At 34.1% G+C, this 24,431-nt stretch overlaps 1 protein-coding gene across 3 annotated transcripts in view; it reads left to right on the top strand.

Moving 5' to 3' along the window:
• Positions 1 to 21,108, top strand: part of LNPK (lunapark, ER junction formation factor) — a 73,559-nt gene extending 52,451 nt beyond the window's left edge. The window contains exons 10-14 of one of the 3 annotated variants that reach the window (XM_081051667.1): positions 9,198 to 9,303; positions 10,511 to 10,581; positions 11,464 to 11,634; positions 13,170 to 13,252; positions 18,706 to 20,288. In XM_081051667.1, the coding sequence (XP_080907793.1) occupies positions 9,198 to 9,303; positions 10,511 to 10,581; positions 11,464 to 11,634; positions 13,170 to 13,252; positions 18,706 to 18,714 (440 nt within the window). In that variant the 3' untranslated portion in view covers positions 18,715 to 20,288. Of the gene's footprint in view, positions 1 to 9,197; positions 9,304 to 10,510; positions 10,582 to 11,463; positions 11,635 to 13,169; positions 13,253 to 18,705 lie in introns of all 3 variants that reach the window. The other 2 variants (XM_081051665.1, XM_081051666.1) reach the window with 2 other exon arrangements.
• Positions 21,109 to 24,431: the final 3,323 nt, after the last annotated feature.

Raw genomic sequence — 24,431 nt, 5'->3', positions numbered from 1 at the left:
ATTGTACTATTTTTTTTTTCTATTTGCCCCATCTGTTCTGTTGCCTTTCTTCTCATGTTCTGCCTTTTGGATTGAGTATCTTTTATGATTCCATTTTTATCTTTTTTGTTGCCTTACTAGCTGTATTACTTTTTCATGTGATTTTAGTGAGTGCTTTGGGATATATAGTGTAGATCTTTCATTTATTGCAGTTTATCTGCAAGTGATACCAGTTCACATATAGTTTAAGAATCTTTTTTTTCCTTTAATTAAAGTTTCATTTGGGTGATAATTGTTAGTAAAGTTACATAGATTTCAGGTGTACAATTCTGTATTACATTATCTATATCTCACATTGTGTGTTCACCACCCAGAGTCAGTTCTCTTTCCATCACCATATATTAGACCTTGTTTACTCTCTTCTAGAGCCCCCTTGCCCCCCCACCCTCTGGTAACCCCTAAACTATTGTCTATGTCTATGAATTTTTGTTCCTTCATTTGTTTGTCTTGTTCTTTTGTTGTTTTCAGTTTTATATACGACATATCAGTGAAATTGTATGGTTCTCTACTTTTTCTGTCTGACTTATTTTGCTTAGCATTATAATCTCGAGCTATCCACGTTGTCACAAATGGTCCTATTTCATCTTTTCTTACCGCCAAATAGTGTTCCATTGTGTGTATATACCACAACTTCTTTATCCATTCATCTATCAAAGGACACTTTCGTTGTTTCCATGTCTTGGCCACTGTAAATAAAGCTGCAATGAACATTGGAGCATTCAATGTTTCTGAAAACTTTATGGATAAATGTTTTCAGATTTTTTTGGTAGATACCCAGGAAAGGGATTGCTGGGTCATATAGTAATTCTATTCGTAATTTTTTGAGGAACCTCCACACTGCCTTCCATAGCTGCTGCACCAGTCTGCATTCCCACCAACAGTGTATGAGGGTTCCTTTTTCTCCACAGCCTCTCCAATACTTGTTACTATTTGTCTTGTTGATGATAGCCATTCTAACTGGGGTGAGGTGATATCTCATAGTGGTTTTTATTTGCATTTCTGTGATGATTAGTGATGTTGAGCATTTTTTCATGTCTATTTGCCATTTGTATTTCGTCTTTGGAGAAATGTCTCTTCAGGACCTCTGCCCATTTTTCAGTTGGTTTGTTTGTTTTTTTATTGTTGAGTTGTATGAGTTCCTAGTTTATTTTGGATATTAGACCCTTATTAGAGGCACTGTTTGCAAAAAAATCTTCTCCCATTCAGTTGGTTGCTTCTTTATTTTGTCGATGGTTTCTTTTGCTGTACAGAAGCTTTTAAGTTTGATACAGTCCCATTCATTTATTTCAGCTTTTACCTCCATTGCCTTTGGAGTCAAATTCATAAAATGTTCTTTGAACCCAAGGTCCATAAGTTTAGTACCTATGTTTTCTTCTTTGCAGTTTATTGTTTCAGGTCTTATGCTTAGGTCTTTGATCCATTTTGAATTAATTTTGGTACATGGTGACAGATAGCAGTTCAGTTTCATTCTTTTGCACATGGCTTTCCAATTCTCCCAGCCCCATTTCTTTTTTTTTTCTTTTTTTTTTTTTTATTCTTGTTCAGTTTTTTTATTGTGTTGTTGAGATGACAATAAATAAAGAGTTGCAGGACATAGGCAATCTATAATATAAGTATTTAAATAAATACTGAGGTGTATGGGTCTAAGCCTTCTACAGATTCTTACATGAATCCATACTTCTTTTCTCTTTCTTATAATAAAATAAAGCTCTTCAGTTAAAGCTAGTTCTCATACCCCACTCCTAATCCAATGAAGTATACATTTATTGTAGAAGCCTCATAAAATATAAGAAAAAATTTTAAAGGAAACAATAAGTTCTCGTAATATGACACCTCGATTACTCACAGTTGGTATTATGTTATATTAATATTTTCTTCCACTCTTTTCATGTATGACTGTGAGCATTCTATCTTTATTTTTTATTTTTATTTATTTATTTATTTATTTATTTATTTATTTATTAGTTTCAGGTGTACAAGACAAGGTAATACTTAGACGTTCATCATTTATATCCCTCACACTGTGAACCCTCCTCCCCCCCCAGCCCCTTTTCTTGAAGACGCTGTCTTTTCTCCATTGTATGTTTTTTGCTTCTTTGTCAAAAATTATCTGTCCATATTTATATGGATTTATTTCTGGGTTCTCAATTCTATTCCATTGGTCTATGTGTCTTTTTTTCTGCCAATACCATGCTGTTGTGATTATTGTTGCCCTGTAGTACAAGCTGAAGTCAGGGATTGCAATACCTCCAGCATTGTTCTTTTTTCTTAGGATTACTTTGGCTATTCGGGGTCTTTTGTGATTCCATACAAATCTGATGATTTTTTGTTCTATTTCTTTAAAAAATGCCATTGGGATTTTGATGGGGATTGCATTAAATCTGTTTGTTGCTTTGGGTAATACGGCCATTTTAACTATGTTGATTCTTCTAATCCATGAGCATGGAATGTCTTCCCATTTCTTTGTGTCTTCTTCAATTTCTTTTAAATTCAATGTCTTATAGTTTTTAGCATATAGGTCTTTCACATCCTTGGTTATGTAGATTCCTAGGTATTTTATTCTTTTTGTTGCAATTGCAAAAGGAATTTCTTTCTCTTGCCTGATTGCTCTGGCAAGGACTTCCAACACTATGTTGAAAAGCAGAGGTGATAGAGGACAGCCCTGTCGTATTCCTGAATGTAGAGCAAAGGGCTTCAATTTTTCACCATTAATTATGATATTGGCTGAGGGTTTGTCATATATGTCCTTTATTATGTTAAGATATTTTCCTTCTATACCTATTTTATTAAGTGTTTTAATCATAAATGGATGTTGTATCTTGTCAAACGCTTTTTCTGCATCAATTGAGATAATCATATGATTTTTGTCCTGTATTTTGTTTATGTGATGTATCACATTGATGGATTTGCGAATGTTGTACCATCCTTGTGCCCCTGGGATGAACCTCACTTAGTCATGGCGAATAATTTTTTAATGCATTGTTGCATTCAATTTGCTAGAATTTTGTTTAGGATTTTGTATTCTTCAGAGATACTGGTCTGTAGTTTTCTTTTTTTGTGTTATCCTTACCAGGTTTTGTTATCAGAGTAATGTTGGCCTCATAAAATGAGTTAGTGAGTATTGTTTCTTCTTCAATTTTTTGGAAGAGTTTGAGTAGGATAGGTATTAGATCCTCTTTGAAGGTTTGGCAAAATTCACTAATGAAGCCATTTGGTCTCGGAATTTTGCTTTTGGGAAGGTCTCGGATAACTGATTCAATTTCCTTACTGGTGATCAGTCTATTTAGATTTTCCAGTTCTTTATGATTCAGCATAGGAAGGCTATATTTTTCTAAGAACTTGTCCATTTCTTCTAGGTTATTGAATTTGGTGGTATATAGTCCTTCATAGTATTCTTGGATGATATTTCGTATTTCTGTGGCATATAGGCCTTTTGTCCCCTGATAACTTCCCCTCTTTTATTTCTGATTTTGTTTATTAGTGTCTTTTCTCTTTTTATTTTAATGAGTCTAGCCAAGGGTTTGTCAATTTTATTAATTTTTTCAAAGAACCAGCTCTTTGTCACATTAATTTTTCTATTGTTTTTTTGTTCTGTATTTCATTTAGTTCTGCTCTGATTTTTATTATTTCCTTTCTTCTGTTGACCTTGGGTTTCATTTGTTCTTCTTTCTCTAGTTCTCTAAGGTGTAATGTGCGGTTATTTGTCTGGGATTTTTCTTGTTTCTTGAGATAGGCCTGTAATGATATAAATTTCCCTCTTAAAACTGCTTTTACTGCATCCCCCAAATTTTCGTAGGATATATTTTCATTCTCATTTGTTTCTATGTATCTTTTAACCTCTCTTTTATCTTCTTTGACCTGGTTGTTCTTTAAAAGTATGTTGTTTAATCTCCACGTATTTGTAGTTTTTCCTGCTTTCTTTTTGCAGTTGATATCCCATTTCAAAGCCTTGGGATCAGAGAATATGCTTGGTATGATTTCAATCTTAAATTTGCTAAGGCTAGTTTTACGTCCCAATATATGGTCTATCCTTGAGTATGTTCCATGTACACTGGAAAAAAATGTATAGTCTGATGTTCTAGGGTGAAGTGCTCTATAAATGTCAGTTATGTCCATTTTATCTAATGTGTCATTTAGGGCTGCTATTTCTTTATTTTCTGTTTGGATGATCTATCCATAGCTTTCAATGATGTATTTAGTTCCCCTAGTATAATTGTGTTTTGGTCAATTTATCCCTTTAGTTCTGTTAGTAATTGCTTGTATATTTCGGTGCTCCCTGATTGGGGGCATAAATATTGATAACTGTTATGTCTTCTTATTGTATAGTCCCCTTATTCATTATGAAATGTCCATCTTTGTCTCTTGTTACTTTTTTTATTCTGAAGTCTGTTTCATCTGATATTAGTATGGCTACATCTGATTTTCTCTGGGTACCATTTGCTTGGAGTGTCAATTTCCACCCTTTCACTTTGAGTCTATGTTTGTCCTTGTAGCTGTGATGTGTCTCTTAGAGGCAGAATATGGTTGTGTTTAGTTTTTTTTTTTTATCCAATCTGCTATTCTATGCCTTTTTATTGGTGAGTTCAGTCCATTTACATTTAGGGTGATTATTGATACGTGAGGATTTCCTGTTGTTCTTTCTTTGGTTTTCTGGTAAGATGGTGTCTGTCTCCATTGTTTCTTTGCTTTTTGTTGTTGTCTGTTATTTCTGTGTGGTGGTATTCTATGATTTTTCCCTCTGTTTCTTCTTTTATTACAGTGTATATTTCAGTTCTGGATTTTTTTTGAGTGGTTACCATTAAGTTTATGTAAAAGAAAGTTTCATATAAAGTATTCCATTTTCTGCAGCATGCTTACTTTCTCCATTCCCATATTCCAGTTCAGGCCTTTACTCTCTCTCCTTTTATGTTTTGGTTGTCACAAATTATCCCTATTTATGCTGGTCAAATAGCCTCCTTTAGTATTTCTTGTAGTGCAGGTTGTATGTTAGAAAATTCCCTCAGCTTCTGTATGTCTGGAAATGTCTTTATTTTTCTTTCATATCTACAGGATATCTTCTCTGGATATATTATTCTTGGCTCATAATTTCTCTCTTTCAATAGTTTGAATATTTGATTCCACTCCCTCCTGGCTTGTAGAGTTTCTACTGAAAAATCTGATGATAATCTAATGGGCTTTCCTTTGTAGGTTACCGTCTTCTTTTCCCTGGCTGAGTTGAGGATTCCTTCTTTGTCATTAATTTTTTTTTTATAGTTTTATTTTATTTTATTTTATTTGTCATTAATTTTTGACAGCTTCAATACAGTGTGCCTTGGAGAAGGCCTGTTGGGTTTGAGGTAATTAGGTGTTCTATTTGCTTCTTGGATTCGAGGATCCAGTTCTTTTCACAAATTTAGGAAGTTCTCATCAACTATTTGTTTGAATATACTCTGTGTTCCCGTCTCTCTTTCTTCTCCTTCTGGTATGCCCATTATTCTTATATTGCTCTTGTAGAGTCAGAAAGTTCTTGTAGAGTTCTTTCATTTCTTTTAAGTCTCAAGTCTCTTTCTTCTTCTATCCGTGTCATTTCCAGATTTCTGTCTTTGCTGTCACTGATTCTTTACTCCATTGAGTCAACTCTACTACCTAAGCTGGCTATCTTCATTTCTTTTATTGAGTTCTTAATCTTCAGAAATTCTATTTGGTTCATTTTTAAAATTTCAATCTCTTTGGTAAAATGTTCATTTTGTTCTTTGACTGTGTTTCTGAGTTCATTAAACTGCGTGTCTGTGTTTTCATGTATCTTGTTGAGTTTTTTAGGAACTGCAATCTTGAATTCTATCATTTAAGTCACATATTTCCATGTCTTTAAGTTCATTTTCTGGAGATGTTTCATTTTCTTTTTGAGCTTTCTCATTCCCTTGGTTATTCATGGCAATCAATAATTTATTATTTCTTTTTCTAGATATCTACAGGAGTGGGTTCTGCAACAGGTTGATAGAAAGAGGTCTTTCTTTTGTTTTCCAGTAGGTGTTGGTAGAATGTTTTATTTTCTCTCCGATTGCAGCCTTTTGTTCTTTCTCACACTGTAGTGTTATATTTTCTCTGCACTATTCTAGCTTCTCACACAATGGGGGGATTCCCTGGAAGGCGGGCTTCTCCTCTGAACAGTTCGCCTGGGTCATAGAGCACCACCTGGCTGTGGGGATGTGGAGAGTTTCCGAAGTTCCAAGTTCTTCCTGCACCAGATTCAGAGCCCATGTGTTTCAGCAGTTCTGTTTACTCCTGAGCTAGGTCTGCGTCCTGCGCCCCCGGGGCCCCATCTCCGCACTTCTGTCTTCCCTCCTCCCCTGCTCACGCAATTTGCCCACCTTTAGGTGAATTCAGTCGTGAGACTCTTCGTCTTGCTTGTCTGCCGTGCAAGGAGTCCTTTGTGGAGTTATAGTTGTTCAATTTGTTGTAAATTCCAGGAGAGATTTCAGGAGGCTCACCTCACGCTGCCATTTTTATGACATCATCTAGTTTAAGAATCTAACAACAGTATTCTTCCTTTTCTCTTTTCCTGGCCTTTGTGTTGTTGTTGTCATACATTTTGCTTCTATATATGTTATAAAACTTAAAACAAATTATTCTTCCTTTTAATTTTAAAAAGATTTAAATAAAAATTTTGTAACTCCTTTCTGGTACTCCCCTTTCCTTTGTATAGATCCAGCTTCCCATCTGGTGTCATTTTCCTTCTGCTTGAAGGACTTCTTTTAACATTTAGTGTAGTGCAGTTCTACTAGTGATGAGTTCTTTCAGTTTTGTAGGTTTGAAAAAGTTTTCGTTTTTGCCTTAGTTTTAAGAGATGTTTTCATTAATATGTGTTGTCACACAGCAGCCTAACTGTCTGTCCCCTTGTGCCTATCCCTAGAGAAAGAAGAGTCTATGAGACCATTCCTTTCAGGCACTTTGCTTCACCTTTGTGCTTACACTTCATGTCTCTCTGTTTGGCCCCCAAAAGATGGTTGGTCAGCCAATGACGGGTAAGATTCCTCACGGGAGGAACACCCCAAGCCAGGTGGAACCATGTGGGGACCACCAGGAGAACTCACGGGGTCGATAGAGGTCGGCACAGTCTCCCACCTTCCCCCAGCTAAAGAGAGCTTCTGCCTATGTGGCTCTATTCCTTCCCACAACCTGCTTGGGAAGTGAGTCAATGATGTGATAACAGCAGTTCTCCTTCCATTCTTATCAATAAGTTTCAGCATAAAGGATTTGTCCCTGGGGAGGCACATGTCATAATTGTTAAGACATCATGGGACTTTCTATTCCGGCTGTTTGCAGGCAAGGGTGATTGATTTGAATCAGTTTTCTGGTATGATGTATGAGACTCACAGACTGTGGAGAAAACAATACTACTTCTTTGTGTGTTTATCAATAAAAGCCAGAAGGCGGCCCGATTTGGGGCTCTCAGTCCTTTGAGGCTGGGAGACCCTTAGCCCCGTTTCATAACTTTCTTAATTTCTATTTCTTTCTTAACCCTTCACCGCCCCTTCTCGTTCTCTCACTGCCTGTGTTGCTCTGGATGCCACAAATACGGAATTCTAATTTGATAGTTTTTCTTTCAGAACTTCAAACATATTGTTTCATTGTCTTCTGGCTTACTTATTTTCTGATGAGAGATCTGTCTTCATTCTTACCTCTGTTTCTCTGTGTGGAATGTATCTTTTTCCGACTGCTTTTAAGATTTTATTACTAGTCTTAAGCAATTTCAATATGCAGTGTCTTGTTGCAAATTGTTTCTTGTGCTTACGTTTGTTGATATTTTTAGATCTGTGGGTTTATAACTTTCATCAAATTTGGAAAAAAATTTGCATTATTTCTTCAAATATTATTTTCTTCTTCTCCCTCCTCATCTTCTGGACTCCAACTATATGTATGTTAGACTGCTTGAGGTTGTTCCACAGCTCACTGATGTTTTTTAAAAAAAATGTTTTTAGTCACTTCTCTGTTTCATTTTATATGATTTCTATTGTTATATCTTTGTGTACTAATATTTTTCCTGTAATGTCCAAACTGCTTGCCATTCATCCCGTCTGTAGATGTTTCATCCTAGACATGGTAATTTTCATCTGTTCAGTTTGGGTTTTTAAAATTTTTTGTATGTCTTTACTTAACATTGAATCTTTCCTCTAGATTCTCAAACATGTGGAATATAGTCATTAAGTGTTTTAATATATTCGTCTACTGATTCTGTTATCTCTGTCATTTCTGGGTCACTTATGATTGATTTTTCTCATTATGGGTCATGTTTTCCTGCTTATTTGGATGTGTAATAATTTTTGACCTGATGCCAGAAGTGAGTCATGCCTTATTGGATGCTGGATATTTTTGTATTATTGTACAAAACTCCTATGATTACTTACCAGTGACCTGTGAGTTACGAAGTTTTCCACTGTGGCTGGTGGAAACATACAACATTTTGGCCTCTTGTGAGCACTGTTACCTTTAATATTTGGGGGCAGTTCTTTTCTCTGTCTTCAGGTAATCTCCTCATATGAATACACCAACCAGTACTCTTCTGGAGAGTCTTGGGGATCCTCTGCAGATCTGTGGTGCTCCTGCTCTGTGCATTCTCTCCTACTCTTTCCTGTGAACTCAAGCTGCTTTGGCTTCCCCATTCCAGCTTTATGTTATCATCTCAGGGAGACTGAGTCACTTCACCTGGGTGTATCCTCCCTTAGCTGCTGCCTGGAAACTCTCTCCAGGCAACAAACGGGGGCAATTATAGGGCTTGTATTATTTGATTTTTGTCTGTCAGAGATCTTTATCCTACATTGTCCGATACCCAATGTCTTTTGCACAGTGTTTTGGTAGTTTTAGGTGGGAAGGTAAATATGTCCCCTGGGCTCTGTGGTCCAGAGAATAAGTCCCTAGTTTATTATTACATAAGCTTTTAAGATTCTGGGCATTCTTAAAATTGGTTTGTGCAGAACCCAACATAGTTTCATTTCTTAATATATTACATTGATATAATCTATTAAATGAAATATCACATACTTAAACACATTTTTTTTTGTAGAGTAGTATTTTTAGTGAAAATTTGAATGCTCTACAGAGATTTATAAGAATATATTTTTGTTTTGTTATTTATTGTTTTATGTTTATTATTGATGTCATATGTATTTGTTTACTAGGTCTTCATCCTCCTGGTCCACCTTTAGCAAGACCCATTCTCCCCCGAGAACGAGGTGCTCTAGACCGAATTGTTGAATATTTAGTTGGTGATGGTCCACAAAATAGGTAATGTTTACTAGAGTGGTAGATAGATGAAAATAAAGAAAAAGTTTTTTGGACATGGTGTGTGTGTTGTGTGTACACGTGCTAGATGTTCTCTAGTTTTGTGGCTCCTGTTTCCTTATTTTAGAACATAATGGAGTGTTTTGTAGCCCTGAAGAGAGTACATATTCAGTTGTTTTTCAGTAGGAGTTTGGATCAATTATTTAGATAAAATCTAGAAAAAAAATATATAACAAACAATATTGTAACTCTATTATAACCCCACTCTTAGAGAAATGGATTCACTTCACTGAAACTCTTAAACTTAAGGAGCACATAAATAGTGAAAAATGGCAGGTTGTAAGAAATGGAGTTTTATAGATGTACTGGACTTTGATGATGGTAATAATTTTAATAGCAGTGAAGACAATTTACATTTGGCACTTACAGTTCTCAAAATGCTTTTCTAATTATTGTCTTATTTGATCCTTACAATAAATCTGGGGAGATAGGTATGATGTGAGCAGAGCAATTATCATAGTTTAGACTTGTAAAAAATTCTTAGGGTAGCAAAGTTAAATATTTGACAAAGGTATTGGTTGATATTATCATTTTAATAAAGAGGCTAGAATTTAAAGTTAATATAATAAATTTCATGTTATTCAAAACAGAATGTGGTTTGATAGGGCCAAGTATTTGTTACGTACATACACAGAGAACAGAAATATAAATAGAAAACGAGGAGATGTGTAAGGGTTACTGGGAGAGATACAGGAATTATGATGTACAGAAATTAAGCTTTGGACTGAAGTAAACAAAATTAAATTTATTTCTTTACTACAAGATTTCTCATTGTGAATCTCTGAAGAGGTTCCATTTTTTTCTGATCTTATCTGACCACAGATTTGGGATCTTTCATTCCCAGGAATATACTTTAGGAAAAACTGAAAGTTAAGTGTTCTGTACCAAATATGTTTCTGCTAATTTAGTAAGGATTCATTTGACTGTTTCTTAGTTTATTTTTAATTTGATGTATAAATTATATTTTAAAATGATTGAAATTTTGGCTGTTGTTATGTTTAAAGAATATTGTTTTTTATTTACTAAGTAGCATCTAATCTGTTTTGACATATTTAGCTATGTTAAAATATAAATTAGCTGTGATAGCTAATGTAGCCTGTCCTGGGCTTTGTTTGCATTTGTAACTAATCTGTTTTTCCTTTTGGTGTAGGTATGCCCTGATATGTCAGCAGTGTTTTTCTCATAATGGCATGGCTTTGAAAGAAGAATTTGAATACATTGGTAAGAATTATTAGGCAGTTAACTCTCAAATATTTCTGTGCCAATTCCCCTGTAATGTCATTTTATTTTAGGTATCGTCTCTGTATATATTGTTCAGGCATATTGTTCTTATTTTAAAACACAGAACAAAACAAGAAAGACAACTTAGATTTTCCTTATACAATGTACAACCTCTAGGCCAGCAGTTCTTAGACTTCACTGTGCATCAGAATCACCTGAAGAGCTTTTAAAAATTATGATGTCCAGGGCCGACTCACAATGAGTCTGCTTTAATTGATCTGGGGTTGGGATCCAGGCATCAACACTTTTTAAAGCTCCTTAGATGATTCTCATGTATAGCCACTATTGAAAAATATTGTGCTAGATTAATTATGCTTCTCAAGTATGACATACTACATTTTCTTGGGCAAATGAGCAAGGTTCTGGATTTAAAAATACGTAATGATTTTGGTGACTAGAAATGTAGTTTATTTAATACATTTAGATCGTCATTAATATTGTTTTGATATTAGTTAATGTGCTATGTAACTTATTTTTTCTTCTTTAAAATTGATATTCTAATAATTATTAGAAAGTATGCTTTGGCCGGTTAGCTCAGTTGGTTGGAGCGTGGTGCTGATAATACCAAGGTTGCCAGTTCGATCGCCTCATGGGCCATTGTGAGGTGTGCCCTTCTTAAAAAACAAAACAAAACAAAGTATGCTTTAAAATTAGCTTTGGTTAGAACACTGCCATAATATTACTGAAAACATGTAATTTTATAAGGGATACATAACTTTTGAAGGGTTCTTTGATTATTTGCAAAAGTAATCTTGAGAGTTACCTGATTAGTCCTTGAGTTTTCTTTGATTTTTGGTTTTATTTTTTAAAAATTCTCTGCAGCTTTTCGATGTGCCTACTGTTTTTTCTTGAATCCTGCAAGAAAAACCAGACCTCAGGCTCCAAGACTTCCAGAGTTTAGTTTTGAGAAGAGGCAGGTTGTGGAAGGCTCAAGTTCTGTTGGTCCCTTGCCCTCAGGAAGTGTGATTGTATCAGAGAACCAGATCAGTGAAGGTATGAATATGTTAATTAAAAAGTTTTCTCTCTTAATAATGTTTGCTATTTCACAATAAAAGCATAATGCTTTTGGATAAGAATGGATTAATTTATCATATTTTGCAGCATGTGTATATCAGCTATTGTTCTGATACTATAGTCTCCTGTTTAATTGATATGATGTGTTTCGGTTTTAAAATGCAGGTTATGTTAAGTGTATCGCGTTAAGCAGCATCTAACAGCTAGGTAAACATTGTTTATGGAATGACCTCATAACTGTTGGGAGATTTGACTGGTAATTTTTTTTATGGAATCAATTTTTAAATTTATATAAATGACGCAGATTATGAGAATTATGAAACACAAGAGTAAAATTCTTGTAAGATTTTTAATTAACATTGATAAAATAGGTTTGCGCTTACTACTTAAATTGGTAGAAGTTACTCGAAAGCAGGAAATCTTGGAATTGGAAAATCATCCTTGCGTTCTTTGGATGACTATGTGGATAGGACTGGTGTTCCTTTGAAACAAACATTTTGTCTTGCTCCACGAGACTAGCATTGCTGATACATGCCTTTGAGGACACGTTATTTTAGAGAAACAGAATTTATCAGAATTCATTGGGTCTTGCCCTCATCTTGTAATTGTGTTTTAGGAAATCTTGAAGTTTATTGAAAAAATGGAAGAGATGAGTTAGAAAAGCTGACTAATCTTGCTATTAAAATTAGGTGAGGAACTATTTGTTAAGCAGCTCTCAATTGTGAAGATTGCGCAAAGTACGACATAGTCCATGATATGTTGGTGCTATGCCTGGTATAGAAAAAAAAAATCCATAATAGAAGTTTAGTTCACATAATTTATTTAGCAGTCAGTATCCATCCTTTTAATTTCTAGGGATTATCATTTATATATATCTTACTTCTTTATAAAAACATTGAGTAGGGAAAAATTGCTTTAACTGAGAATAATATGAGGCAATGAATTTTCAGATATCGGAAGTTTAGTATGAAAATGGAGTATCTCTCTCTTTTTTTAACTTTGAAGAGTGAACCTAAAATACGTGTGTTGACTTGGGCTTGGCTTTTGGCTTACTAACAAATACCAAAGTGAATTTGAATACAGATACCCGTAGCAAGAGGCCATGTATATGTATGTCCAACACTGAATCAATGCATTCTTTTTCTTCAAGTCTGCAACATCGACTCCAAACACATGTCAAATTTTTTCTTTTGCGTAAGTCATGCTCTGAGCTGCATGTTGTCACATGCAAATCATCTGCCTTGCCATTGCAGCCTCTTGGAAATGAAAATGAAAGAATTTCATACTGAAGATGCCTAGAGGAAAATTTGAAGTCCTTTCCATGAGTAACCTTGCTTATGAAAACTAAAGTGAATATTTGAAGGCCAATAGTTGGGACAGAAAAAATAAGAAAAAAACAGCCAACAAAATAAAACTTTTGATAATGAGTCCAATGCTTTATATCTTCTGCTAAGGTCAAGATAGATAGATAGCAAACCACACCCAGCTATACCTTTCCTTCTCATCTAATCTAGGAGGATCAATGCCCCAGATGTCTCACATTCTGTCTGAAATCTCCGGAATGAAGTCTAACTGGCTCAAATTCAACCCTAATAAGGTAATGTTAATAGGTGAGGACAAAACTTGAGACAAGGTCTGCTGACTTCATAGTGCTAGAAACTGAAGCAACAATTCCACTTGGTTAAGACAGTGTCTAGTAACCTTTTCATACTTCTTTTTGGATTCATCACAATGGCTATGAGCACCTTTTACTTCATTGGCTTTCTAGAAGAATGAAACTTTTCTCCAAGACTTCTATCTCAACACTGATATAGAGCTATCATTTCCAAGTTGGATACCTTTGATACGACTGGAAATATTTCTGCTGAAAAAATGAAGCTGCATTTGTTTTGAACACAAGTGGCATACCTTTATGATTAAATTGAACTACGTACGTAAGACCATATCATCTCGATCATCTACTCTCTGTGCTGACGGCCATTGTAATTGAGGGCTTAGATTTCTGATTTCTGTGTTCTTGTAAGAAACTTGAAGTCTGAAAAAAAGACTTCCCTGCTATAATTTTTATATTTTTTTGAAGTATTGAAACAGCTCCTTGATAGCAGCAATGATTAGATTATTGAATTTAGAAATGGAATGAAAAGGTAACTTTCTTTCGTTTGAATTTTTCTTTCAACAAATATTCTAAAATTATTTATACAAATAATCTAACATTAATGGAAGAAACCTTTTTTACCCAGTCTATGATGTGGGACTTTGAAATTAAGTTTTGTCTTGATTCTACTACTGGAAGATTTTGCATTTAGGATGAGGCACAAGGCTTTTGAAATTTTTGGATGACTCTTTAGAACAACATATGAAATCTTGGAAAGGTTTCATCAAAGAAGACCTAGAAGAAATATCTCGCATTAAATGCTCCTTTGAATTCCTAGAATTTTTTTCTATAAAGGTGTATCAAATGCTTTGATAACAGAGTATTAGAGAAACACAATAAATTAGGACTATGGATTACGTTTTTATCTAAGAGCATACTAGATATGGTATGCCAAAGTAGTGAACTGCTTTTAGGTTCCTCAGTTTCTTTTATGGTTAAATGAGAAGTACAGTAATACTTGAATCTCTGCTAAGCTGCATTAAAGTGGTTTATTAGTTTTGCTTTTTTAAAAAAAATATGCATTCCATAATACCTGATAAATTTTCTTTTGTTAGATATAGTAAAAGAGCATGAGATTTCTATATTGTTAGTATTGCCAGTAGTCATTTTAGGCTAGCATGTTTAAAAAATGTTAATATTTGTTTTCATTGCTCAATTGTACTTATCTACATCTTATGCAATTGTATTAGTAAAAAATAGCTTTTATTCAACTGGAAATAACTTGCTCATAGTAAAACTCATGGCGTCTAATTAATACTATTAAAAACAGCAAGTAAAATTTATATAAGGTAAAATTTATCTTGGAAATCTGATTTTTGTTCTTCCTTTCTTTTAAGCAATATATTCTCACCATTAGGTTATGTTGAACTAGAGAAAATTCTGTTTTTAGTATTGTTTATTGTGATGCTCTAGGATATTGAACTATTTGATAATGTAAATTTTGTTGAATTCTCTGTGTTTACCAGATACCAAAATTTATACCTTTATTTTTATTTAATTATGTACAGTTTACTCAAGATGTAAACTTAACTGTAGTGTTTTTGCATGTTTTCTTTAGACAGATATGTTTTGGCCTTTACACCTGTTTTGGCCTCAACACCTTCACCTGATAGCTTTACATCATTGCTTAATAATGACATTCTTACTCATCTGATAGATTTGCTCACCAATGGTAAATCAACAGGATTGTGTGTATTGAATATGAGCTATTTTTTCTTAGAAGGTTATTATTTAATTGAATTTTATTCATTGAGTCATTTCATTGGGTTGAGTTTTGGAATGAAATTCATGTCTTTGTTCCTTAAAATAAGTAGGCCATTTTCCTTAGGCAGAAATTCTTGTAAAAACTGTTTTGTTTAAAACCTGTGAGTTCAAAGACAAATGATCCATTTCAATTTAACAGATTTCTTTTGGGTAAATTTTATAGTTTATGTATGTAGTGGGTATTGATGTGTTTGCAATGCAAAAAAAAAATTTTTGTTATTGTAAAAAGGAATAAAGAGTAAGACTCTAAATTAATTCACCCAAATACAAGGGGTTTTTAAAGGCATAATCTAACTAGAATAATGTATTTTTCTGTGGAAATTATATATTTCCTGTGGAAATATATGAAATTGTTTTGCTAGCCAATTCTTTAATTTTCTTAGAAAATCATTCTTTCAAGAGCTAGACTAAAAACCTAAAGGTAAGTTGATGTTCTTACACGTTTTTGCATGTGCGTGGTTTATAGGTAAGACAGTGGTATTTGTTATACAAGTATACTCAGTTTATGAGTTTGAGTTGTTTAGTTGAGTTGAGGCTTTTCCAAACAACTGGAAGCCAATTGTTACAATTTGGTAGAAAATGCTTCTCTCTCATGAATATTGGGGTGGGAGCAGGGCAGGGGGCAGGACTGGGGAAAGGAACAAATTCCATGGGTCATTTTTGTTTTACCACATTGAGATGTATGGTTTTCTGGCATTACAGATGCCAAAGTTGATTTTAAAATTTTTCTTACAGATGGAATTAGGTCATTCAGGTGACTTTGTTTCAATTTTAGTCTAAACTGGTGTGAACAAAAAAGCTGGTTTCTCTTTTAATATTTTATGCCCAAATGTTGGTATCTTCTGTAATGTATTTTATACCACCAAGTTATTTTAAAACACAACTTCACAGAAAAAACTTACTGTGTTTATGAGAATAGGCAAATGATACTGTCCTATAAAAATAAAGTACTTTTGGAGTACATTCAATAATCTTACATCAAGCTCTGTGGTTTGTTTATTAAACTGCTACGTAATTCTCTGTTAGTCTTGCATACCACTTAAATCTTGTTCGGATGACTGCTCACAAAATATCGTTGGCATCCAAACATTGAATATCTGTGTCATGTAGACTAGCTGATGTCTGCGTTATAGGCTTCATGGCACATGCCAGTTTTTTGTAGTGTTACTGCTATTAAAATTACTTTTCTGTAAATTATCCTGGGAGAAGAAAAGTAGTCATTAATAGGTTTTTTGATTGTTTTCAAGCACTCCCTATCATTTCACTAATCTTTAGTCTTCCATATATTCTCTGAAAAACCATATAGTATTAATGATCAAGCTTTGTATGATGTTGTGTAATTATGACAGCACATGGTATTTCTTAGAACTCACCTGTACAGATATTTAAAATTTTAAATAGTATAGCTCTCCTCTTTGTTTTAATTGCTTTTTTAAGACCCCAGAATTTTACAGTTAAATTGGATTTGACTAGTGATGTGTTTCTGAAAAGAGTTACATCACAAACTCTTGAACTTGGATACCCCATGAACTTGGATACCCCAAGTTCATATGATAGCCCATGAACTTGGATACCTCTCCTGTTCAGTACTGAGGTAGTCTGTCAGACAGAATATGCCAAGCTATGTGGGGCTATGTTCACTTAAACACCTTTATTGGTGAGTTGAGTCCTGGATTCTGAGCTTTTCGTTTTTTTCATTTTATGTGGCTTTATTGGTTTGTTTCAGACAGATTATTGTATTACAACACATTTTAAAGTTCTTAGCAAGTAAGTATTGCTCTGTGGCCATAGATTTGTGGAAAATCGTAATTTAAAATTCTACCCTGGATAAATTTTGTGAATTCTGTGGAATTGCAAGTGGTTGGTGACTCCTGACATTTCTACTGAAGAATTTGCTTGCCCATGTAGTAGATGTGATCTGTGCATATCCATAGAATTTCATTTGCACTTTCTGCTTTTCCTTTGTGTACTGGAACATTCAAATAACAAAATACAAATAACCTGCTTTTTACCTTTGTTTTTTATAAGAGTCACAGTGGTGCAGCAATGCCATTCCTTTTAAGATAAAAATAGCATTTTTGTGATATTTGGTACAAATGTGATTTGAGAACCATTCCTCTCTACTTTTTTTATCAAGCTTTTTGTTATCTCATGTGAAATTTTCATACAAGTTAGGGACATCTCATTAACTTGGTTGTCCCTAACTGTGAAATTTTGGCCTTTCATTCTAGATATAAAAAGAGGGAAAGAGGTTGTAATTAATTCTGTAAACTTGAGTACAAGGTATCTGTTTAAAGAATTAATTTTTAAAAATGTTTTTAAAGTCTTGGCATAGAGTTTGTGAGATACAAATAATTTGTGTTTATTAGAACTGATATTGTAAAATCATGAATTTGTAAGACCTCTACATTAGCATGCGTGCATATGTAGCACATAGTTTCTTTGCAAAACTGTTAATTTATTTCGCAAAAGTCAGGTCTGTGCTATACATGGAACTAAACTGGAACGTTTTGCTAATGTAGACTGGCCTGTCCTCCAGATTTTTGGAATCAGTAACATTTGTACTATAGTGTAGGGTTCTTCTTCGAGGGTCGGAAAATCTGCTTATTTATTTAGCTTATTAGTGGTTTAACTATACCTCTCCTAGTAAGAATAGTAATTACTAGTTGCTATTTATTATAAAAACAAAGAAGCACCTCAAAGCTAGAGTTTTATCTTTGACTTGGAAATTGGGTGGCCCAAAGCTCTATGTTCCTGTCATTCCTTCCCCCAACCATTCTTTAAACTTTAAAGAATTATAGGGCCTTTATTTAATAAAATTGTTATTATTAAATTATTATTAAGATATGGTGAACTCACTGAAACTCAAAAGAGAGTTTAGAGGGAGTAAATTTTCAGGTAGGGACCAAGACATTTATTTAGTTTATGTTACCGAGACAGGGACAAATGGCCTTTCCTTCCCTTTCTCCCCCTGACACGCTAGGTATGTAGCATATTCTGATCCAGAGGTGTAAACCCTGAGGCTTTGCCTTGCAGAGGGATGAGGGGAGACTTGTCATGCCTTTGGAAAAGGTGGATCCAGACCTCTCCATCCTTCGCTAGTAGAGATGTAGATTAGTGTGGGAAATAGCATGTCTACACACATGTGCATGCGTGCACACACACAGAGATACACGTTTACACTTTTCTCACAGAGTTCGCTGGGCACAAGGGAGACATTTCCTTCAGGAAACATAATCTGGGAGTTAATGCATTTGCTTTATTTGCTGGGCTGTTATAGCACACAGTTCTGTTGGGGCTTTATTTGCTATATTTGGACCTTCAGCATTCAAATGCATCTTTAGGAAAATTCCTAAAAATTATGATGAAAGTTCCTAAATTTTATGAAAATATGAAGCTTTAGATAAAAGTATATTTATGTGTTTGTTTCCCCCCAATTTTTTTTCCTCTTCACTCATACCAATTTATATAGGTATGCTGTATGGAGTTAAGTACATATTTTAAAAGATTTTAAGGATAATGTCGGATCATTCTACTGTTTTTCAGTTCAAGTACATGTGTGCTTATCTAATGCTTATTTAGCAATTTTAACATTTGGGAATTCCTAAAGTCTTGACTCTTTATCTTTTCAGAATCTTTAGAGGAAGAAGATGTTCTTGATAGCAGTACAGAACAAACAGAGGACAAAATATCAGATACAGAGCAGACAGACCAAGTGATTGAAAAAGTATCTGGTACGGAGGAACCACAGGAGAAGCAAGAGGAGACTGAGAACGAGAATGAGGAAACCTCAATGAATGAAGCCAAACCAACAGTTCCCACAGCTGATTCTACTCCTAATCCTGAACTAGGTGGAGACTCTTTGATGACAATGTAGTAAATGTTTCCATGTGCCTTCAACTGGATATTTGTAGTCTTGTTGATGTCAGTAATTGCTTTTTAGGTGGTGCTTTCTGTTGTTTTTTTTCTCTAAGGGTACGCTTGATGTCATTTGAATTAAGATTGCCTAGCTATTTCAGTATGTCAAAGTTATATATCTACTGGATATTAAAACTAAAATCAAGTGATGTCAGTAAAGTAATATCCTTTTGAATGTACAAAAACCCACACTGGTTAGATAGATTTTAGAAATTTATTTTCCATTCTAAAAGTAAACAAACATGATAGCATTCTTGTTTTCTGTATATGTGACCTGTAAATAATATCCATTTTGACATAGGAAGAACTTTGGATAGGAATAAGTTCTAATAGTGTTTATTTTAAGGAATGAAACTCAATTAAGATTTTAATACTTCATCATTAAAAATGGATAGAAGTTTTACTCTTGAGATATTTGCCTTGGGGCAAAATGTCTACTTAGGCATTTACATTAAGTGGTATGAAAGTTTTAACTGTAACTATATAGGCATTGGTGTGAAGTCTCAGTAAGAATGCAATTGAACAGTCAAGTGCAGTGTTTCTTTTTGATGTCTCTTATTTTGCAGCTGGGCCAAAGGCACATGATGTATATAATTAGCTTATGTTTACATATTAACATATAGGGAATATTTCTGCACTTGACTGTACTTGAATTCTGAGCATTATTTATACTTGTAAAATAATGATGATATTATAAGTGAATTTTGTGCTCTTGTGTGTATTTTGTTAAGGAAAATAAAGATGATTTGGCAGCAGTTTCCTTTTGTTAAATATCTAGACTTCTTCAGACAAAGTCTTGGTAGATGACTTGGCTACCTGAAAAATCTTAGTAGGGAAGAGCTCACAATACAGTAAATCTATAGATACGGCTGAGACCAAATTATGATGCTTTTCTTGAGACTTGTTACCTTTTGAATTCAGAGGAGTAGTGATATTTAGAGGCTCTAATTAGAGATTCGGTTTTTCTTATTCAGAAAAACTGTAGGCCATTTGTAATTTAATTTTGAGAGACATACAAGTTTTGTGAGAATAAGTAGTTAGTTACTGGTAGTTCATTGGACTTAATATGTGTATTAAAGATTAACTGGGGGAAAAATTTGATGCAGAATGGTAATTTTTGGACCTTAAATACAATCTGGTTATCTTTTCTCTCTCTTCTCCATTATTAAAAAATACTTGAAATCAAGTTATTATTCCAAAACGATGAATATATAGGAATGGTGTATATGGCAAATATTTCTAAGTTGTATAAAGTTTATTAAAAATTTAATAAAGTAATATTTATCATTTAAAATTCACCTTTATGATTTAATATCTTATATCTGATAGGTATTTTTTTCAAGGAACCCAATTTGTTAATAGTCTGAAGCATCATGGTATAGTGACCAGAGTTTTCGAGATTGCGAAACTGGGCTTACATTCTGGCTCCGCAGTCTTGGGCAAGTCACCTGCTCGCTCTAAGAGTGCTTCTTCATCTGTAAAATGGGAAGAATAACACCTACCCTTTGGGGTATGGGGATGATTAAAAATAAATTTTGTAATGTTCCTAGCTTACTGCCTGATAATATATTTTAAGTAAATGTATTTAAAATATATTAATTATGTATTGTTGATATCCTTATGAAATATGAAAGGGCCATAAACTCCTCTTCTTGCAGATAAGGAAATGAAAAAATAATATGAACATATGATTCAGCTGTGCAGAATCAAGCCAATGTTTTTTATATCAACTTTTATCATATGCATAAAAACAATGATATATTCCTATATATATGTATCAAGGAAATAGGAACCTGAAACTGGAATATAAGCACTATGGAATATCATCTTTTTTTTTGAGCATTCCATCATGTTTTAGTAGCACCATGCTGAATCTTCTTGTTATAAAACATTCAAATTCTCATGTACGTTGCTTGAAAAGACCTCAGAGAAATATAATTTAATTACAGAATCAAGCAGAGATTATGAGGACTTTCTTTGAAAGAAATGTGGAAGAAGGCTAAAAAGGGGATTTTGTAAAATTAATGTAACAGGAAACATGCTGTCATCATATAGTGCCTTTTAAAATAGAAAAGTTTATTCTGATATTATTGTAATAAACAGTGGATGGTTGAAGGAGTGGTACAATGTCCTACTTCTGATTAGTAGAAATGAGGAAAAGCAAACTACTAAGTGCTGTTATCTAGAGTGATCTTAACTTCCCTACTCACATGGCTCATCATCTCAACTTTTCTCACTATGCCCTCAGCATCATCTGCAGACAGGGTCTGGCTTCTCTCCATCGCTCCTCCACTGTTACGCGGGAACCTCATGGGCCTCTTTCAATTCTCTGACCATGCTAAGCCCCTTCCTGTTTTAGGGCTCCGTTTAAGTCTTCCCTCCTCAGAGAGATGCCCTCTCAAAATCGCTATCTAAACTGGCCTCTGCCTTTTATTCTCTTTCATGTCATTTTATCTCTGCTATTTCAAATAAAAGAAGTATTTTATTTGTTTACTAGTTTACTGTCTATCTTCACAACATAAAGTCTGTGTGTGCAAGGGTCTTACTTGTCTTATTTACCACTGTGTCTCCAGGACCCTTGACATGTATTTATTATGTGAACAAATAATTTCTTATAAATCCTGTGAGAACTCTCAGTCCTTAACTTCCTTCACTGCTTGGCAGTGTTGACATTGTTAAGCTCCCTTCTGTTTGAAATACCTTGTTTTTCTTTTGGATTTTGAGTTCTCTCACTATTGTTCTTAGTACTTCTCTGGGCCCCCTTTCTCTCAGTGTGCTTTGCAGGCTTCTCCCCTCCATCCTTTAAATGTTGCTGTTCCATAGTTTCTACCTAGTGTCAGCATTTCTTTACGTATCCCTTCTCTAGAGACTGTCATCAAACCTCCATGGGTTTAATTATCATGTCTCTCCGATTCTTACATCTCCAACCTTGATCTGTTTCCTTCACTTCAGAGCAATATATTCACCTGCCTACTAGAATGTCTCTCTTAATCAATACATTAAAAAATGAACACTATTGTTCTTTCAAACCATCAAAACTTTCAAACCACCTGTGTTTCTCATCTCATCAAATAGCGCCATTATTCAAGCCAGAAACTAAAGTCTGTCCACTCATCCCTTTCCCCTTTTTCCTATATCTTAACTCAATTTCTGTCTTCTTTTTTTGTCTTCCAGTTGTAGTCTCATTTCTTCATCCCATTAACATTACAGTAATAATGATAATAAACATTTGCATTCGTACTCTGTGTCAGGCAACTTGCTATCTGTTGTATGTGTAGTATTTGTTCTTTGGCAACAATCCTGTGAGGATTTTTATCTCTGGATTATAGAAGAGAAAACTGAGGTGTAGTGAGAGTAAGCAACTTGGTAAGTAGAAATTCTGGGATTTGAATGCAGGCAAATGACTTCAGAAGTCTACTCTTACTGTTGTACTGCCCTCTACTTCAGGCCCGCGCCACCTCAAAACATCTAACTGGTCCCCCTTCTGCAGTCTCGCCCCTTACTACCTGTTCTGTGCACTGTACCATGAATGAGTTTTCAAAATTGGAAATCAAATTATGCCACACCACTGCTTAAATACTTTAATGATTCCTCATTGTTCTTGGGATAAGGTCTCAATTTACTGATAAGGCCTACAAAGCCTGTGTAATTTTGCGACTAGTTACCTCTGGCATTTCTCACCACAACTACTGCCGGTGTCACCTACCCCGCCCTCCACACACATTTTTAATGCAGCTATAATGTCTTCTGTGCTTGGCATATGCAAAGTTTTTCCTAACCCCACAACTGCCTCGTGTTCTCTGCCTGCGATATCTTCCCACTCACATAGACACAGGGACACTCAATAAATAGTTATTGAATTGAAATAGTTCCAGCTAGAACCCAGGTTTGGAAATTTTGCTAGTTAAGTTATGCCTCTTCTTAAAATTGGTCGTTTTCATTTTATGTTTTAGACACAATCACGATTGTTGTAGAGAACATAATTGAATCTGGAGAGCTATAGCTTCATGAAAGAGAGAGAGATTTTAATTATGTAATGATTTTCATTAAATATTGTATGCAGAGTGTCAGAAAAGCTAAATGACTTATACAAGGTCATAGGGATAGCCAGCATCTCAGCTAAACCAGAACTCAGATCTCAACTCAATGCAGGATGCTTTATTTCACACCATCAAGTTTACACTGCTAGTCAATATTGGTGTTAGAGTTTAAGATTACTTTAAAAATGTAACACGTTTTCTTCTATTTCTGGCTGATAGCAACTACTTAGTCTCCTAAAAACTTTTTTTCTTATCATACTACTTTACAATATTACCTGTTGGATTGTGTGCAAATCAGTTAGTCGAAGGGTCAAAGAAGGGGGATAATTTAAGGAATTATAGACAGCTATTTTGAAACAATCATGGTAAAATTTATAGAAGAGATTTAGATATAGTTCATGAAGTTTCAAAGAGCTCTTAAAAATAATGCAAGTAATTATGTAAAGATGAAGTAAGATAGATATGGTTGTGAATGGATCTGCCAAATCTTATAGTTTGTAATTTGACTTATTTCAAAATTATTAGATCTAAATATATTTACTTAGTTAACAAGTAAATATATTCAGGCTCTGAATTTAGGCACATAAATATAGAAAAGTACATTTATTAGAATATAAACATAAAAAATGAGTACAGAATTAAAATCTTGTTAAATTGTATCACTCTATAAACTTGTCTCAGCCTAATTTTTCTCCTCTTCAGAAACGAATCTACATTTTATTCTTTAATATTTAAAAATGCCTTTTTAGAAATTGTTGAATTTACTGAATAGTAAGTGTCCCTGTAATTGCCCATTATCAGTTTGTCTTTGTGTGAAATTAAGATGCCATTTAATTTTTCCATTCTGTCTCTCCAGAGGTCTTGTTATATGTGGTTTAATTTATCCTACTCATGGGTTTTAGGAGAAGAGAACACTATCCACTTTTATAGTTGTGTATTATATAGAACTACATTATATAGTTCTATATGACATTTTTAAAAACCTAGATTTTCCGCTTTATGCATTTTTCTCTTTTTTTTTTTTTTAAATATTTATACCTTCCTTTTTTCTTTGGCAGCAAAATTGATAGATGTTGGAAGCATTCTGAGAAGATTAAAAAGTGTTCTCAAAAATCTCCCTCATAAATTAGTTGTTTTAAGTTCTTATTCCAGGATTATATGAGAATAGGCCAAATTCTTAGCTGCCAAAGACTTTTACCAGATCCCTGGCACTTGATTAGGAAAACTGGGAGAAATAATTTATTTTTTGTGAAAATAAATATTTCTCTCTTAGTCTGATTTTGAAGGGTGAAGAAAGTGAGGAATTAAATGAACATTTTTTGAATACCTACTCTTGGTCAAGCACTGTGCTCTAGGGACTTTTTGCATACATTCTCTTACAGTTCTCACAACAACTGTGT

This window comes from Rhinolophus hipposideros (genome assembly GCF_964194185.1).
Source record: "Rhinolophus hipposideros genome assembly, chromosome: 6".
In the NCBI taxonomy this organism is placed as follows: Eukaryota; Metazoa; Chordata; class Mammalia; order Chiroptera; family Rhinolophidae; genus Rhinolophus; species Rhinolophus hipposideros.
Note: the sequence above shows the minus strand (reverse complement) of the source record. Positions and strands in the feature narration are given on the sequence as shown.